The sequence below is a fragment of the Eleutherodactylus coqui genome, chromosome 1 (assembly GCF_035609145.1).
Source record: "Eleutherodactylus coqui strain aEleCoq1 chromosome 1, aEleCoq1.hap1, whole genome shotgun sequence".
Taxonomy (NCBI): Eukaryota; Metazoa; Chordata; class Amphibia; order Anura; family Eleutherodactylidae; genus Eleutherodactylus; species Eleutherodactylus coqui.
Window position 1 is genome coordinate 227,317,070 of NC_089837.1, and position 12,043 is coordinate 227,329,112.

At 41.3% G+C, this 12,043-nt stretch overlaps 1 protein-coding gene across 5 annotated transcripts in view; it reads left to right on the top strand.

The window, feature by feature from the left end:
• Positions 1-12,043, top strand: part of MAP7 (microtubule associated protein 7) — a 132,022-nt gene that overhangs the window by 91,050 nt on the left and 28,929 nt on the right. For all 5 annotated transcript variants that reach the window (XM_066606175.1, XM_066606184.1, XM_066606157.1 and 2 more), the window contains 2 exons: positions 3,136-3,219; positions 5,335-5,412. In XM_066606175.1, the coding sequence (XP_066462272.1) occupies positions 3,136-3,219; positions 5,335-5,412 (162 nt within the window). The remainder of the gene's footprint in view (positions 1-3,135; positions 3,220-5,334; positions 5,413-12,043) is intronic.

Below are 12,043 nucleotides of genomic sequence, written 5' to 3' on the forward strand. Positions count from 1 at the left end.
ATACGTCTACGAAGCGAGATTGATGGGAGAGCAGAATATGATATGTCAATACTTGGTTTCCAGTGTACACGGATAGAGGTCTGTAGTTGTATATGGTGGCTGTGTCTGTTAGCCCTATGTCATCAGTAGGCCATTATTTGTGATTACAACTGAAGGACTGCATACAGCTTTACATATCTTCCATGCAGCAAAAATGAAGAAGACTCAGTGTTGCCAACCTGAATTTTTTTTAATATATATATTTTTTTAACTGGACAACTTAAAATAATCACAGACTACCAACATTTTTTATAAACACACTGGAAAACCATAATGAATGATGGAGAATAAGTAATATTCGCTATAAACATATATGAACTGATTACCAGCATTTACTGTGAGCTGAAAATAACAATGACCTGCTCAAGTATCAAGAACCTCAAAAGAAAAATCCGATGCATTTATTTTTTACATAAACCTTGGGAAAAGGGCTTTTCTTACGGACTATTCAGGAATTTAAAGGGGGTTAGCAAACTATTTAAAGAAATGGTACAACCGTTATTACATGATCACCCAAGACTAGAAGAGCTGATCTTTGCAGCACCTCTGTGTTCCACGGAACCTCATCTCGATGACAGCGGATATGATAGGAATCCTGAACTTCCATCCTGAACATGGAAGTTCTGTCCTATCAGATAGTGGCTTGAAAAATACCTTATTGGTTGAAACATTGCCTGTGTCTGATTATGGCGCAATAAAGGATTGTCATTTGAAAAATTCTACACCATTTATGCTGCCACTTCTTTTCCATATTTATGATATCAGACCCCAGCTATGCAGGGAATTGGTTTCGGTGTATCCAAGAACTAGTATGCAAGGCATTATTTGGGGTACTTTCACCCTCAGTTTTTATAGGAGGCAAACTTGATTGTGATTGATATTTAATGATTGAATGTGATACTAAGTTTTATCCACATTGGCTCTACTCGCATGGGGGAAAGAATTGTAATGCAGTGCTATACTACAGTCAAACTACTAATGACCGTGTGTGTGTGTCTTATGCTCCACCCCTGGCGATGTTATTGCTACGCCCCCTGGTGATTGTATCCTACAGAATATATATAAAACACAGAGTCTGACCAAGAGAAGAACAACATAGTTAGGGCTCTTGGAAGGGGAGGACAAAAATAACAAAATGAGAATACAACTAAGCCATTATTATCGCAGAAGACACAACTCAACTGTTCTGACAAAACACACTGACCTACCACCACCACAGAGATCCGATGGGCTGAAGGACCTGTGGTGATGTCACTGCTGTGGGAGGGGCCAAGCTGTGTTTGTCTTGTGTGGTAATCAAGTTGCTGTGTGTATGATATACCACCAGAAACACTGGGACTATGTCCTACAACTCAGCAGTCCTGACAGAACACACTGACCTACCACAAAGATCAAGTGGGCTGAAGGACTTGTGGTAACGTCACTGCTGTGGGAATAGCCAAGGTGTGTGTGTGTGTGTGTGTGTGTGTGTGTTGTGTGGGGATCAAAATGCATGTGCCATGTAACAGAGCTGTGTGGCACATTGCACCACCAGAAACACTGGTACTATAATTTCCTACAACTCAGCAGTCCTGACAGAAGACACTGACCAACCACCACCACAGAGATCCGGTGGGCTGAAGGACCTGTGGTGATGTCACTGCTGTGGGAGGATCCAAGCTATTTGTCTTTTGTGGTAATCAAGCTGCTGTGTGTGTGATGTGCTACCAGAAACACTGGGACTATAATGTCCTAATAATTACTAGTAGTTTTATAGAACTCAGAGTTGCTTGACCATTCTAAAATATTTTAACAATGTTTCTTAGATCTGGTAGTTACAGGGTGATTCTAAAAGAGTGGTGTAAAAGTAATGCCGATTTTTATTTCTATATGAATTGACATCCAGCAGGCAGAATTACTTGAGAAGATGGTTCACCTTAGATATCTTTGATGTGCTTGATGTGTTCTGCACCCACATCGGACATCTGTAAGGTGCATTAGAAACTTGGAGAGGTGTTCTAGCTCTTCATACCACTGGCTGTTGTATGTCTATCCATGTATAAATAAAATGCTTTGCTTTTGCACTATTCTGCTTGAGCCAGCCTATACTGTACATGCCTTGATGAATAACTGAATCTGCATATGTGATTAGGACCATTGGTTTGGTCATCTGCCCCTATGTGGACTGTAGAGAATGTCTTCCCTGCTCTCCACATTACCAGAAGAAGCCTCTCCATCTGCTCTAAGGTAAGCTAATTCAGTTTACCTTGGAGCGACTTTATCAGGTCTCTGTAGTGTGCTTCTGGTACCACACCCTGCTTATGACTCTTCCTCTCCGCATTCTGTCTGTCCTGCATTTGTTTTGTAAACTTGTACAGAATTGAGCTACTCCTTGAATATATAATACATGCTAGGGTGCCTTTAAAAGGAGCGATTTATAGTTCACACGAGCAAATGATGAGCGTTTGCTCGTACAGCCTGTTTGATGACTTGCGAGCAAACTATTGATCTGCATGTAGAGTCGTTCACATTCGCTGTACCAGTGAAGGAGAACAACTGAACAATCTGTATCTAAACTAAAAGATTCGCCAGCGAGCCAATAATTGTTTTCATGTTTGTATGAAATGAACGATACGCGAACGAATTATCGTTCAAACGATGGCCGTGTTTACACTTAAATATTATCATTCAAAAAAATAATCACCGGATCAGTCGAATTTGAAAGATAACATTCTGTGCAAAAACACCCTTCGCTTGTGTTGCCGGAAATACAGTATGTAATGTTCCTGAAATTTCCCGTGTAGGATTTAGCTGCTTATGTCCTACTTTTTAGTATAGTATAGGAATTCTGAGAAAAATATTTTTATTACGTGTCCTGATTTAATACATTTCTTGAGTTGTTTTTTTTGTAGTTGTGAACAGAATAATGTTAAAAATATCTCAGGTTTCTTTTTCAATAAATAGTACTACAAATGTTTACAGTATATTTCCATTGAAAAAGTAAGTCTGCAGAAGTGAAGAAAATATACCTAAAATGTAATAGTAGCAGTGTAATGTTTTCTGTACTATGCAACCATTTTATGTATTGTGCTTATATTAGTATCCACTCTTTTGCAGCTCCTGATGGTCCTCATGGTAAAGTCCAAGAGAAGAAAATGTCATTGAGTCGAGCTAGAAAAGATAATGCTCTATCCAAATCTGGTGAGTCCCAGTGACGTCTACTTGTGTTTATGCAGATTGCTCTGTAGGCTTTCTTGTTAAGGGCTCCATTGCCGGTCATGTGTTCTTTCTATCGGCGCTGCGGGGAGTCGTCAGCACCTGCAGCCGTCTTCTTCGTGCAGTAACACGGGCGCATTGGCGCCTGGATGCACCCGTGTGACTGAGCCCTAAGGCTGCATGAACACAGGCAGGTTGGATTCCGTGTGTGGGAACCCACAGGAGAATCCGATCCTGTGCCCGGCTGGCACCCGCATTTTCTTCTTTTCTGTACTGCGGATGGTCCACATGGCTCGCATTCGGACATGCTCAGTACTGTTTTTTTTTGTTTGTTTTTTTTTACTTTTGCTTTTCCTGCGGAATCCAGAAATTTCTATTGCGGGTCAGACTACTTCCATGAAACTGGAATCTGTAGGAAAATGGAGCATGCTGCACTTTTTAATCCGTGAGTGGAAATCGCAATTGGTTTCCGCTCATGTACATGAAGAATCATTTTTGCATTGCATGCTATGGGCGGTATTTGCTGTGGAATCTGGAGGTGGTCGCTTGCTCTGGATTCCGCGATTCAATTCACCCATGTGCATTCACCTTAAAGGGGTTGTCCCGCGAAACAAAGTGGGGGTATACACTTCTGTATGGCCATATTAATGCACTTTGTAATGTACATTGTGCATTAATTATGAGCCATACAGAAGTTATTCACTTACCTGTTCCGTTGCTAGCGTCCTCGTCTCCATGGTGCCGTCTAATTTTCAGCGTCTAATCGCCCGATTAGACGCGCTTGCGCAGTCCGGTCTTCTTCTTTTCTGAATGGGGCCGCTCGTGCCGGAGAGCGGCTCCTCGTAGCTCCGCCCTGTCATGTGCTGATTCCAGCCAATCAGGAGGCTGGAATCGGCAATGGACCGCACAGAAGACCTGCGGTCCACCGAGGGTGAAGATCCTGGCGGCCATCTTCACAAGGTAAGTAAGAAGTCACCGGAGCGCGGGGATTCAGGTAAGCACTATCCGTTTTGTTTTTTTTTTAACTCCTGCATCGGGTTTGTCTCACGCCGAACGGGGGGGCTATTGAAAAAAACAAAAACGTTTCGGCGCGGGACAACCCCTTTAAGTTTAAACTCCTTCCTCTTCACATAGTGTTAGAAAAGTGCTTTATATTTAGAATGTGATCAACACCAGTCATTACACAGGAAAATGTATGAATAAATTGACTAATGGGTGTTACCAGTTGGTGGTGAGTCTCTTCTGTCCAATCAGAACTGCCATTAGCAGACTGTGGAAGGACACAGCCTCTTAATAAGGCAATAGTAACACCCAATTTATTCATAAATCTCAAGTAGGATTAAAAAGGAACACTACCCAGAGTCAAATGAATATCTGCCCCAGCACTGTTTTACGAGGAATGAAAATAACCCTCCCCAGCAACCAAGAACATACATGTACTCCCCTTGGTAGTTAAAAAAAGGGCCCTGGGGGGTGTAGGGAGTTGGCTCAGTAGCCAAATTGTGTATGTATTAATGAATTATAGATACATATATACAAACTTTTCAACCAGCACCAACAAAGTTTATGTAATGTTCTGGATTATTGAATTGTAATATATCTTAAATGGCACTCATGATAGAAAATCATACAGGCATTTGTATATGTTTGGGATTAGTTGTTTGTCACAATCCAATAGATGGTAATGCTTTAGCTGGATGTTGGGCATAAAACTTACTTTTTATGCACAGATTTAATTTTCCATCTGAGAATGGAAATCACCTTAATTGGGTACAGATCATGAGATCAGTGCTTTATTCACCAATCATTGGTAGTTTAAGTAAACTATAGGCCCAGGGCTGTACACACAAATTGTCCCCTACGCTGTAACTATTGTCGGTAGCACCAATTTTCTGTGCCCAGCACTACTGCTCAAGTCCTGCTAATCTCTGCACACACTCCCCATCCGGCTGTTACACCAAATACCCCTCTCAGTGCATCCCAATAGTAATAGTGCCCACCTTTGTGCCTTGTGTGCCCAAACCACGTCTGTTATTATTAGCCACTGTAACCAAGGCAGCAGCGTTTTTACTGAAAACATTTGACACTTTGTTTTTTCAGAACCACATCTTACCCTGAAAGTTGATGAAAGACAAAGACTAGCCCGAGAGCGTCGAGTGGAGCGGGAAAAACTTATGGGTATGAATATCTTCGTAAATATGTATTAACTGAAGAACTTGTTTTATGGGTTGGGAGAAATAATGTAGACATTTGCAAAACATTGAAGGAACTAAATGTTTATAAGGAAATTGATGATGTACAAGTCAGTTGGTTTCAACAAACGTATATTTAAATTGCGGTATTGGATAAATCTAGTTGCACTGTCTTTTAGATAATGGAGCTTACATTGATACTGTAATCAGAGCTGCAGTGTTAACCCCTTCCCTCCATATGACATAAGGGTACGTCATGGCACCGGGTACTTCCCGCAACTGGACATACCCTTACGTCATGTGTATAGCGCGAGATCATAAGCGATCTCGCGCTATCCGGCAGCGGGAGTCGGCTGTCACAGATAGCCGGCCTTCCACTGCAACAGCATTGGAGATGCACCCCCTGCTGTTAGCCCCTTCCCTGCCACGATCTATGTAGATCGCAGCATGGGAAGGGTTCACTGAGGGAGCGCGCTCCCTCGGTGATGTTATCAGGCTCTCGCGATATAATCGCAGAGAGCCCGGCTGGTTGCCATGGTAACAGGGCGCCAGATACTGACATCCTGTATTGCCATTGCCTATGGTCGCTGTAATAAACGATAAGGCATTGCAGAACTTCTCTCCTCCTTATCATGGCGATCAGAGATGGTACGATGTAAGTCCCTCAGAGGGACACAAATGGTCTAAAAAAGGAAAAAAAATCAAAATAATGTACAAAAAATGGAAAAAAAAAAAGTTACACTTTTTTGGGGGGTTGTCTCATATTAACATACTTTTTTTTTTTTTTTTTTTTTATTTTTTAATCCCACATTTTTGGTTTCGTTGTGTTCGTAACGACGTTTACAATAAGTTGAACACTCTTTTTATCCACGCTACAAGACTGAGGCAAATGCTAATTAGCATCTTGCCTCGCAAAAAACGCAATGAAAGTGATCAAAAAAGCCATGTGTACTCCGTCCATGGAAAAATAAAAAAATTATAGGACTTTAAATGCAGCGATTAAGGGGAAAAAATTCCAAAAAAGGGTTTTTAATTGCAGAAAAGTGGGGGAAAAAAATAAGAATTTTGGTACCGTTGTAATCATACCGACCCGCAGAAAAAATTGATTGTGTCATTTATGCTGCATGATTAAAAACTAAAAAATCGGTGGCAGAATTCATGCGGTTTTTTTCTCCCTACCATCATAAAAAAATAATAAATGTGTTTTAAAATACAGTCTATGTACCCAAAAATGGCACTGATTAAAAACTAAGGTTCACCTTGCATAAAACAAGCCCTCATACGTCCGCATCGACGGAAAAATAAAAAAGTTATGGCTTTTGAAAAATGGAGATGAGAATCCGCCAAAAATTGTTGGGTCCGTAATCCGAAAATGGGCCATGTCCTTAAGGGGTTAAAGTCCTTTTACACAAGCCAATTGGGCCCAAACATTCCTCCAAAAGATTGTTCACCCAACAATTTGGCAATATAGAGGGACCAACGATCAGCTGACCAATGAGCGAACGTTCAGTTGTCTGAGGTTTGTTCAGTTCTGGCAAGCATAAAAATGCTCATAGATCCGCAGTACATCCCCAAGTTTGAACAGGGAGATGTACAGAGGGCCTATGAGGATGAGCAGTCATAAAAGCAATCATTCGTCCCCATAAGCAGATTCTTAGCCCATGTAGAAGAAATTTATACTAGCGCTGATCAGTGCTGGTTACATAGCGCCAAGGACTTTGCTTGTCTAAATGGACCTTTAGTCTTAAAACTCCAATGCCACTTCATCCTATAAAAGGAAAGAAGCACTGCTTCCCTGTAGGTCACACGGAGCCTTTGTATGCCTGTCTTTCACTTTGAAGTAGTTTCCTCTGTTCCTGTTTTTCTTGTGGGCCGAAAAGCTTTTTGTGCTATAATTTGTAATACAAAACAATTACACAAGTGTAAGGGAGGTCCAACATAATTCAAGTTAGTTCACAAGTGTACATTTTTGACTATGTCTATGGGTATGTCAGGAAAAAGCTTTAGGCTAGCCATCTATTGAGTGTATTATTAAAGTGTGTTGTGAACAGCCCCTGAGGGTGTATGCAGATAGGGCAGTTCAGGGGCAGCTAAAACCATACTGTAAAAATGACATGTTTTTTATGTTATGGTCTTCAATGCAGTTGCTGTTTTTACTGCTTCTCACCTCAACCACTCCGTCTGAATAAAGCAAAACTAAATCACAAGGGATATTGTAAAGCTAGAAAGGGTCAAGGACCCATATAGCGGTGGCTTTAAGCCACGTCCACCTATAGTAGGCAAGGTTTGCAAACTGACATTTTTACAGGTAATATCAGTTTTTCCATTAAAATAGTGTCTGTAACCACTTGCATAACTATAGGGGATGTGGTTGCACCCGGGCCCAGGACCCTTAGGCTCATAAGGCTTCTCTTCTCCATATAGGGAGCCCAATACTAAGAATAAAGCATTATAGCTGGGGACCCTGTTACAGGTTTTGCATTGGGGCCCAGGAGTTTCAGGTTACGCCTCTGCTTTATAGGGTTAAGAGAAGTTGGGGGGGCCCCAAGATAAACTTTTGCACTCAGGCCCATGAGCCTTCAGTTACGCCCCTGGCTGTAACACTGCTGTATGACCTGCAGATCATGACCATGAAGTGTGAATTTATGCACCACACCCTCTGCTCGTAGTTGCTCCTATGTGTGTCCTTACCTTAAGAGTAAGGACTGTAGAAGTGTGGCTATTATGGTCCTGTGGCGGACACCCAGATGCATGGCGCATTACAGTGCAGTTACCACAGACGTAATCTTACACGTGGCATTTCTAGTGCCATAACTTTTTTTTATTTTTCTGCCTAGACAGGCATATGAAAGCTTGTTTTTTGCGGGACAAGTTATATTTTTTTAAGGTTATATTATTTTTGGTTACATATAGTGTATTATATACCTTTTTTTTTTTTGTTTTGTTTCATGGGGGATTGGGGGGGAAAAAAATCTGCCATTTTTGTATTTTGTATTTGATTTTTACAGCATTCAGTGTGCAAAATAAATAATGTAATAACATTATTCTCTGGGTCAGCATGATTCCAGTGATATCATGTTTATACAGGTTTTTTTTTTCTTTAATGTGATGCTATTTTTGTACACAAAACATTTTTTTCCCTTAATTTTGAGTTTTTGTCGCCCCATGCCAAGAGCTATAGCATTTTTATTTTCCCATTGACTGAGCTCTATTGAAGTTTTTTTTTTTGTTTTTTTTGTAATTTTTTTTGTGGCATAAACTTTAGTCTTCACTTAACCAAATTTTGGGAACTTATAACTCTTTATTCCATTTTTTTCTAGGGGCACGATTAACAAATTGTGCAATTATGGCATGTTTTTTATTTTTATTGACGTTCACCGTGCCGTATAAATATATGTTAAATAAATTCTGAAATTCTGTATGTCAGTATGATTATATGTCAATACCAAATTTATATAGGTTTGTATTTTTGCCACTTTCACCCTTTTTTTTTTTTTTTTGCTGCGTTTGAAAGACCCCCAACCTTTTTTTTTTTAAATTTTTTTTTAATGGGCAGAATTTACTATTTTTGCCATCTTCTTTTTTTTTTTGTATATATATTTTTTTCATGACGTGTACTGTGAGGGTTAAAAGTACTAACGGTTGTTTTCCCTCTGGGTCATTAGGAACATAGCAATACCACCTGACTGATTTGATTTGATTTATTTGTTGTTTTTTTTAAATAGTAAAGGGAGGGGTTTTAATGTTTTTATTTTTGGCAGACCTGGGGGCTATATTCAAGCCTCTAGATGCCACAACAACCCATCAGATGTGATCACGGGGATCCGATGGCTGACAGAGGGAGTCCCCACTCTGTCAGCCTTTTACATGCCACGGTCGCACTCAGCGTGGCGTTTTTCTTCGGTCCCTGGTGTTAAAGCAAGTACCCAGCTGTCGGATGACAGCCAAGCACCCACTTTTCCCTGACACAGGTGACCTGTACCAGGCTTTTAATGCAGCGCCATCAAAAGACAGCCTTGCAGAATAATGCCCCTTAACAGGCGGCATCAAGAGACGTTTGGGTGGTCTTTGAGGGGTTAAGCTATATTCATATATGTTGTTGGATTACTCCCAGAGTGATCCGTTACATCATAGTGTACAATGTGACTTTCTGGAGTGCTCAGTGCTCATGATCCAGCTGATGCAATCATGAACCGCCTGTAGAGGATGGATCATCTTTATCCTACTCCATTCTAGCCAGCTCAGTACAGACTAGCCTGATCACACCATATCTAATTACATTGAGAACTGGCTTTATGCTTACTTGACAGGTACATCCTTGCAGTTTCTGCATCTATCTTAAACTGTCCAGAATAAACTGCGCACGACTTTTTGCACTGGGTGCCACCATCTGATTTGATAGTCTGCTTTCAACCTGGCTTTTGGATAGAGCACAGCTAGCACATTCAGTGTATGCTCTGTGGGGGTGTGCTCCAGTAATAATGAACAGCTAGAGAATGCGCTCAAGAGATGCTCCTGGCTTTGATGAACAGCCAGAGCATGTGTTCTGCACTCTGAGCATGCTCAGAATGTAAAAATGAATATGCCTTTAGTTTTGTAAGAGCACTTTGAGAAATGAAAGCTGTGCTGTGATTGAGCAATAAATCCAGTTTCTCTTTTAGATATTTTCCTACATCTCGCTCAAATTGTTTGCAGAAACACAAATCTAATGCCGCAATCAAATCAACTTGTTTAATAATCCCACTTGTTCTTGATAAAGCAGTCTTTGTTGGCAAGGACATGCAAGTGTGAACATGAGTAACATGTGAGGTGATGTGTGAAGGATTCCTCAAGTTCTTCTAAGTCCCTAAGCTCTGTCGAGCTCCAGGGAGAATAACTCCCAAGTGACCTTGACATCCATGCTCTTATTATGTGTCTAAGCATAGCGTCCCTCTCATATCTACTCTGTGGTCAGAAGCCGTTATGGATTGGGTTGCCCAAGGCCCACCAGTAAAATTCATTCAGGGGTCCCACTATACAGCTACATGCAAATATTAGCTGATCCCTGTTAACATATTCCTCACCACTGCGTTCTTCATCTATTCAATAGAAAGGTACCTGCATTCTCAGGTGGCCATGTTTCCACTGAAGTATATGGAGAATGCAGCGGGCAGGATTGGTAGACTTTCATTCACCCAATATGTGCAGATCCTGTATACAACTCATGCAGGGGGTGGGGAACTGAGAGCCCAAGAAAGTCAACTGTAAGCCAGTCCGAGCCTGGGCAGAAACCTGTTATATAAAGCTCATATCAAGACAATAAAGCGTGTGTTTCTCACTGCTATATAACCCCTTGAGTGGCACGCCCGGAAATTTTCCGGGACGAGCTCCACTGCCCATAGCGATATAGCCCGGAAGATTTCCGGGCTATGTATCACTATGGGAGCTGCAGAGCACAATGCCACAAGCTGTGACAGTGTGCTCTGCCTGCACAGTCCCACAGAGAACAAAGCAAGGGCTTTGAAAATCCAGCAGAAGATATTGCCGATCTGCCGGCAATCTCCTGCTTTGTTTACAGGTTGCCATAGAGACCATCGGCTTGTCAGAAGCAAGCCGATGGTCTCTGTGGCAGGGAGAGCTTGGTGCTTGGCTGTGAGAGGACAGCTAGGTACTAGCTCTTACAGCAGAGATTAGAGAAAACCTCCGATCTCTGCTGTTAACCCTTTACATGCAGCAGTCTATGTGACTGCAGCATGTAAAGGGCTGTCACTGCAGCATGTAAAGGGCTGTCACCATCGGACCCCCGGAATGTGATCAGGGGGTCCTGATGGGTCCCTGTGGAAGTCCCCTAAAGGGACAAAAAAAAATTAAAATTTAAAAAAAAAAAAAGGTAAAAAATTATAAAAACACTTGTCTCCCTTTACTTTGTAAAAAATCAAAAATACAATCACACATGTGGTATCCATGCGTCGTAATTACCCAGAGAAGGACGTTGATACGTTATTTAACCCCTAAATGACATGGCCCCTTTTTTTCTTTTTTCCCCATTTCTTTTTTTTTCCTCCCCCCTGTTTAAAAAAATCGGAACTTGTCCCGCAAAAAACAAGCCCTTATATGGCCATGTCAATGGAAAAATGAAAAAGTTATGGCTCTTGAGACGCAAGTGCAAAATTAGTTGAAATTCAATGATTAGACCATTTTAAAAAACCTGCCCTGGTGGGCACGACAGGGTGGTAGGAAACCCGCCACTCAAGGGGTTAATGTTTGTTTGGAGTATTGTCATTTTCCTTGCAAGAACAGCTCTCAAGCCATAATGTTGGTGTTGCTAGCTGACAGATTTGGATTAGTATTGGAGACCTAATCTATTACATTTTTATGCATGTCTGAAGCCTTTTTCTAAATTCAGGTGTTTTTGTTAGGTAGAACTATCACTTTAAGAAGTATTCTCCTCAACGCTTTTCAAAGTCCTATGCACACACTCTCCTATACAAGTCTGTGGGAAAGTGTATGCAAAGGACTACACTGGCTGACCGAATTAGTAAAATCCCGCCTAGTGTTTTCTAATCGGCTGATCACTCCAATTTCAATGGAATTGGCATTGGCATTGAATGTGCATGGGCAGCCTGGTGGTCTCCTGA